General features: G+C 39.6%; 1 protein-coding gene across 1 annotated transcript; it reads right to left on the bottom strand.

The window, feature by feature from the left end:
• Positions 1–293: 293 nt before the first annotated feature.
• il10ra (interleukin 10 receptor, alpha) lies at positions 294–5164 on the bottom strand. The gene is made up of 7 exons (XM_063016492.1): positions 5086–5164; positions 4175–4289; positions 3875–4047; positions 3544–3689; positions 2470–2626; positions 2267–2376; positions 294–1199 (listed from the first exon to the last, which is right to left on the bottom strand). The coding sequence occupies exons 1-7, from the start codon at positions 5147–5149 to the stop codon at positions 294–296; spliced, it is 1671 nt and encodes a 556-aa protein (XP_062872562.1). The 5' UTR covers positions 5150–5164.
• Positions 5165–6962: the final 1798 nt, after the last annotated feature.

Below are 6962 nucleotides of genomic sequence, written 5' to 3'. Positions count from 1 at the left end.
GTCCTACCACTGCATAGTGGTAAATGCTTTACTGTCCCAACTTTTTGCGGGAATGGATGTTTATTAATAAATGAAATGAAGTTGACCAGACAAAACATCAAACATCTCAAGTTCATCCTATCTGCAATGAAATTCTGATTCTGATTCTGATTCCAGGTTGTATTTTCATATTAGTATAAATGCAATGACTATGGTAGTTTGAAGTGCTGATTTCAAATAAACACCCACATACATACACATGATCCATAAACACGAGTTTTTCTTTGAAATGTTAAAGTTCACTAGCAAGTAGCTCAAGAAAATGTCAGTTCCACATCATCAAGTGTGAAAGGCTGAGTGTTCAATAAACAGGATTGTGGCTTCTCATTTTGGAGAAGTGGTCGGCATGACAAGAGAAACTGACAGGAATCAGTATAGTTCACATTTTCCCAGACAAACACTGACTGTTCATGCTCATTCTTCACATTACAAAAGGTTTCTGTCTGGACATGTCCCTTTTTTAGGTAGATAGGCACCGAAGAGTGGCTCTCTTGAGTCTGTGGAGAGTCTTCAATCGAAGGTTTTTTAGATTTGCACCAAATGCAGTACTCATGGTCCGAACACATACATGTCACCTGACCTCCTGACCTGTAGCCACAGGATGGGAACGCAATGTTTGTCTCTATGCCACAAAGCTGTGTAGTCTCATTTGGCGTAGTCTCATCAACGCTTGAAGGGCTTTGACTCCGATATCCGTCTCCAACCACTACCTCGGACAACAGCCCACCTTCTTCCCCTTCTAGAGAGTCTGAAATCTGAAATTGGTGGCCCATTCCCAAACCACTGTCCTCCTCCCCTCCCTCGTGTCTACCCCTACGATGTGTATTTTGTGGCGAATACTGTGCTCCAGCGTCTCCTGTGCCACTCTGACAGCCCTCGGTCAGTTTCAGACTCCCACACCCACTGTCTACTGATATGTCTGGTACTGGTTCATGAATTATCGTGTCGCTGCCAGACTCGGACAGGTTCAAGTGATCCATGCTCACTCCACTGTCTAGGCTTTCTCTCCTTTCATTATCTTCCTCGGAATATTCGGTAATCTTGTCCGACGTTTGCATCTTCGTCGCCGTGTCGGCGATGAGTATCCATCCTTTGTTATTCACCGTCTCCACTTGGACGGGTCCTATCGTCATGGGGCGCCATCCGCTTGCAACAGGTTTCTGGAAAGAGACATAAAACGTTTAAACATTATGACCACCTCCTTGTTTCTACGTTTACTGTCCATTTTTATCAGCTCCACTTACTATATTGGAGCACTTTGTAGTTCTACAATTACTGACTGTAGTCCATCTGTTTCTCTACATCTACCTGTTCTTCAATGGTCAGGACCCCCACAGGACCACTACAGAGCAGGTATTTTTTGGGTGGTGGATCATTCTCAGCACTGCAGTTACACTGACATGGTGGTGGTGTGTTAGTGTGTGTTGTGTTGGTATGAGTGGATAAGACACCGCAGCGCTGCTGGAGTTTGCCCTGCTGGACTGAGAATAGTCCACCAACCAAAAATATCCAGCCAACAGCTCTCCGTGGGCAGCGCCCTGTGACCACTGATGAAGGTCTCGAAGACGACCAACTCAAACAGCAGCTATAGATGAGCGATCGTCTCTGACTTCACATCTACAAGGTGGACCAACTAGGTAGGAGTGTCTAATAGAGTGGACAGTGAGTGTTGCACAGTGTTGATCCACTCATACTAGCACATTACACACTAACACACCACCACCATGTCAGTGTCACTGCAGTGCTGAGAATGATCCGCCACCTAAATAATACCTGCTCTGTAGTGGTCCTGGGAGAGTCCTGACCATTGAAGAACAGGGTGAAAGCAGGTTAAAAAGGTATGTAGAGAAATAGATGGACTACAGTCAGTAATTAAAGAACTATAAAGTGCTCCTATATGGTAAGTGGGGCTGATAAAATGGACAGTGAGTGTAAAAACAAAGAGGTGGTTTTAATGTTTTGGCTGTTTGGTGTGCATGCAGAAAAGAAATGAAAGTGCTGTATTTGTAAAAAAACAAAACAGTAAAAAAAAAAAAAAAAATTCCAGCGTCCGTCTTTTCATTTTGGTTTCTAAGAAATGTGAAGTGATTGTTTCACAGCTCTTAAGCATCCCTGATTAACTTCACTTCCTTTAAATAAAACCTCGTTCCTTTTTTTTAGTAGATAAAACATTCTTGTTTTTTACTTTTAGTTTTGATGAAACCAAATGAACGTGACTACGTCTTACCAGAGCAGTAGGCATTTCCCGAGGTCGCTTCATGAAACAGACAAAGAGCATCACGGGAGCCACAATACTCAGAAGTCCGAGAAGGATCATGCCGAAAACCAGCGTTAGATCTAAAAATGAATTAATAAATCAGATATAGTTATTAAATTAAAGTTCGGATTTAAAATTTTATACATAAATATACCAAAATGTGAGTTAGTTACCTAGTGGTAGCTTTATGCAGTGTACTGGAGAGATGTTTGTAGCAAACGTTGATGTAGACTCTACTTTTATACGCACGCAGTATACTTGTAGTGATTGCAATGCGTTGAAATTGATCTCACCATTATCGTCCATGTCATCGTCACTCTTTATCATCGTCTGAGTAAAAATAAGGTATATTTACATTTACGGCATTTAGCAGACACTTTTATCCAAAGACATCATCATTTTGACAGTACATTGTCTAAGCAATGAGGTTACTCAATTGCCCTACAGTGGCAACCAGTGACCACTAGGCTACCATCAACCATAACAATAAACCACCTCATTGTTTCTACACTCACTGTTCATTTTATCAGCTCCACTTACCATATGAAGCACTTTGTAGTTCTACAATTACTGACTGTAGTCCATCTATTATCTAAATGCTTTGTTAGCCCCCTTTCATGCTGTTTTTTAATGGCCAGGACCACTACAGACCAGGTATTATTTGAGCCACATGGTGGTGGTGTGTTAGTGTGTGTTGGGCCGGTATGAGTGGATCAGACACCACAGCACTGCTGGAGTTTTTAAATACCGTGTCCACTCACTGTCCACTCTATTGGACACCCCTACCTAGTTGGTCCACCTTGTAGAAGTAAAATCAGAGACGATCGCTCATCTATTGCTGCTGTTTGAGTTGGTCATCTTCTAGACCTTCATCAGTTGTCACAGGACGCTGCCCACAAGGCAGGTGGGGTATTCTCAGTCCAGCAGTGACAGTGAGGTGTTTAAAAACTCCAGCAGTGCTGATGTGTCTGATCCACTCATACCAACACAACATGTCATTGTAACTGCAGTGCTGAGAATGATCCACCACCCAAATAATACCTACTCTGTAGTGGTATGAGTGGTCCTGGGAGAGTCCTGACCATTGAAGAAGAGCATAAAAGGGGGCTAACAAAGCATGCAGAGAAACAGACAGACTAGTCAGTCAAGGTAAATGGGGCTAATAAAATGGACAGTGAGGTGGTTTTAATGTTATGGCTGATGTGTACAAGTCATGAAGTCTGAGTGCAGTAAAATACAAGCCCTACCTTGTTTTCTTGCCCATCTGGCCATACATAGGAAGTATATTGCACCCCATAGGGAAAGACATTTTCAAGCATCTGTTTCCTGTGTATTTTCACTTGCACAGAATATGAGGTGGATGACAGTTCAAAAGTAGGCGCGAACAATTGACCTAGGACACAATAATTATATATGTAATCCATTCTTGAAAAGCGCTATATAAATAAAATGTATTATTATTATTATTATTATTAAAAGCAGAAAAAAAGTGAATAATGCAGCTAATTGTGAATCTATATTCAACGAACAGTTTAATGTATGTATTATATTGAAATACAAAATGTGTAAAGTACTTACTCTTTCTCATATTATTGTATTTTGTAGTACTCCAGGAAATATTGTTTTGAGTCACGGGTATGCCAACACGCACTTTGAACTTTAAATCACTTGAAAGGTATCCCACATTGCATATTGTCGATGTAAGCAGACTACACTGGGACACATTGACCCAGACACTAGGAGATTCCGATCTACAAAATATATATATATATATTATTATTTTATGATCTTTATGGTATATCTTCAGAACTGTACAAAAACCTTAGTGTCTAAAAGTAGTGCTGTTTATATAATAAGTAAAAATATATGCCCTCTTACGTTGACATTTGAACCTGATAGAGGCAACCCCCTGGGTTTTTCTGAGGAGGATCCCAGGTAACGGTTACGTTCCCCTCCCATATGTGCACTGTGACATTTCCCGGTATCACCTCACCTAAAAAAAGACACATTGTCACATTAGAAAAAATACAATTTAGTTTAAGACAACCAACAGCATTTTTAAAAAGCAGAGAAATATCACAGTACAGACATTATTTACACTATTACATGATGATGAATATAGATTGTATTACTGTTTATATTGTTTGTGTTAAAATCCCACAAAGTCAATACTTAAATAGTTGTAAAATAGTAAAAAAGAATAGATAAAATACTTGTAAATCAAGCTTTATGCTATGTGTACTAGCTTTATGACCTTCTTAGTGACATAATCTGTTTCTACATTAACTCGTGTGTAATGGAAAATGATGAAAGGAGACCATGGACTCTCCGTGCTTACATCACTGTTTCATGACTACATGACTACATGACCTAGAGCTAGAGGGCGGCACGGTGGGTAGCACCGTCGCCTCACAGCAAGAAGGTCCCGGGTTCGATCCCCAGGTGGGCCGGTCCGGCTCCTTTCTGTGAGGAGTTTGTGAGGCTGTTCTCCCCGTGTCTGCGTGGGTTTCCTCCGGGAGCTCCGGTTTCCACCCACAGTCCGAAGACATGCAAGTGAGGTCAATTGGAGATACTAAATTGTTCAGGATTGTGTTTGATATAACCTTGTGTAATGAATAACTATCGATCCTGTCATGCATGTAACCAAAGTGTAAAACATGACGTTAAAATCCTAATAAACAAACAGACCTAGACCTAGAATTACAAAACAATTATACTGTATATATGGTTTAATGTATAAATGCAAATATGACATACTGAAGAGTATTAATAATCAAAGATTTACATACCTGATATGTTGATTATTAAGTGGAGTACCATAAACACACATGAAACCCATAGGTTCCTGGCCATGGTTGTGTAGGTATCATATTAAGATCATAATCCACAAATGAACATGGTTGGAAGAGTACATAAAATATAGCACCTGAAGCACCTTAGTCTTGATTAAAAAAAAACCTGGTCTGGTCTGTAGGAGATAACATACCGATGTGACACTGTATTCAGTCTCATGTACTGTATATAAATCTAAGACACACCCCTCTTTACGCATTTCCTCTATGTCAATCTCTCTTTTACAGCCACCCACTCACATTTGCTGTTCCTGTTTTGCTTCAAACTTCTGCACCTATTTTTTTTACAAAGACAGCAACACAATGACTGAATTTTAATGTAAGAATTAAACAGGCGTATAAAATGTTGTTGGGACAAAATAAGCCTGCTACAAATATTCCAGCCACTTGGCGCCACAGACTGTCTATGTGGTACTTTACTTTTCCTATTGACTGATAAACTCTTAGAATTACTCCCTATAAAGGCTCAGCCATTGAACATTGTTGGGTTGGTGGTGGTGGATTCCTGAAGTAGTAAGTGGAATGGCATATACTGATCAGCCATAACATTAAAACCACCTTCTTGTTTCTACACTCACTGTCCATTTTATCAGCTCCTTCGTCTCCAAGTCTGCAGCAATCCAGAACTTTATGCCAAATTTATCAGGCTTAGTTGAGATGTACTGTGTGATATATATACAGTATATACACATATAGTTATAGTTTTAGTTATAGTCACTGCGCTTTGTAGTTCTATATATACAGTGTATCACAAAAGTGAGTACACCCCTCACATTTCTGCAGATATTTAAGTACATCTTTTCATGGGACAACACTGACAAAATGACACTTTGACACAATGAAAAGTAGTCTGTGTGCAGCTTATATAAGTGTAAATTTATTCTTCCCTCAAAATTACTCAATATACAGCCATTAATGTCTAAACCACCAGCAACAAAAGTGAGTACACCCCTAAGAGACTACACCCCTAAATGTCCAAATTGAGCACTGCTTGTCATTTTCCCTCCAAAATGTCATGTGACTCGTTAGTGTTACTAGGTCTCAGGTGTGCATAGGGAGCAGGTGTGTTCAATTTAGTAGTACAGCTTAGTGATGGCAAAATGAAGCCTCATGAACCAATGGGGCTGGCTTTCCAGTCCAAAGATTCGCCAAAAGGTTCATTACTCGAAGCCTCATGAACTGTTCTCACTAGTGACACCTGCTGTTAAAAGAGAAATATGACAATCTACAGTAATCTGAGCCAGAGTATCTTTGAATGTCTATATAGGAAATCAACCATCTTTGCCACTCTATCAATGAATATAAAAGGTTGTTTGCTAGGAAATATTATTAGGTATTAAGTGATGATAAACACTTAAAATAAATACAACAATGATGACACTGACACTGAATGTAAATGTGCTTATTAAACTGGGAGTGCAAGAGTGCTTTATGAATGATGTGTTTATTGAACTTTGAGTGAAGGACAGTAAACTACGACAAAAGTATGGAGAAGGGACAAATTCAACTTATTGATTTTTATTTAAAAACATAAGCTTTTTAACAGTGTTGGGGTTTAGGCGATTCCTTTTTTTGGATACAATCTCCCCAGCCTTAGAGAATACCCTTTCACATGGCACTGAGGAGGCTGGAATGCATAAAAACGTTTGTGCCAACTTATATAAATGTGGATATACAGTGTATCACAAAAGTGAGTACACCCCTCACATTTCTGCAGATATTTAAGTATATCTTTTCATGGGACAACACTGACAAAATGACACTTTGACACAATGAAAAGTAGTCTGTGTGCAGCTTATATAACAGTGTAAATT

The sequence above is a fragment of the Trichomycterus rosablanca genome, chromosome 20, assembly GCF_030014385.1.
Source record: "Trichomycterus rosablanca isolate fTriRos1 chromosome 20, fTriRos1.hap1, whole genome shotgun sequence".
Taxonomy (NCBI): domain Eukaryota; kingdom Metazoa; phylum Chordata; class Actinopteri; order Siluriformes; family Trichomycteridae; genus Trichomycterus; species Trichomycterus rosablanca.
Note: the sequence above shows the minus strand (reverse complement) of the source record. Positions and strands in the feature narration are given on the sequence as shown.

Coding starts and splice junctions, on each gene's coding strand:
- il10ra (XM_063016492.1), bottom strand. CDS start 5,149: ATGGCCAGGAACCTATGGGTTTCATGTGTGTTTATGGTACTCCACTTA. Junction 4,290..5,085: donor CTTAATAATCAACATATCAG/GTATGTAAATCT, acceptor GTCTTTTTTTAG/GTGAGGTGATACCGGGAAAT. Junction 1,200..2,266: donor GGGAAATGCCTACTGCTCTG/GTAAGACGTAGT, acceptor GTCTCTTTCCAG/AAACCTGTTGCAAGCGGATG.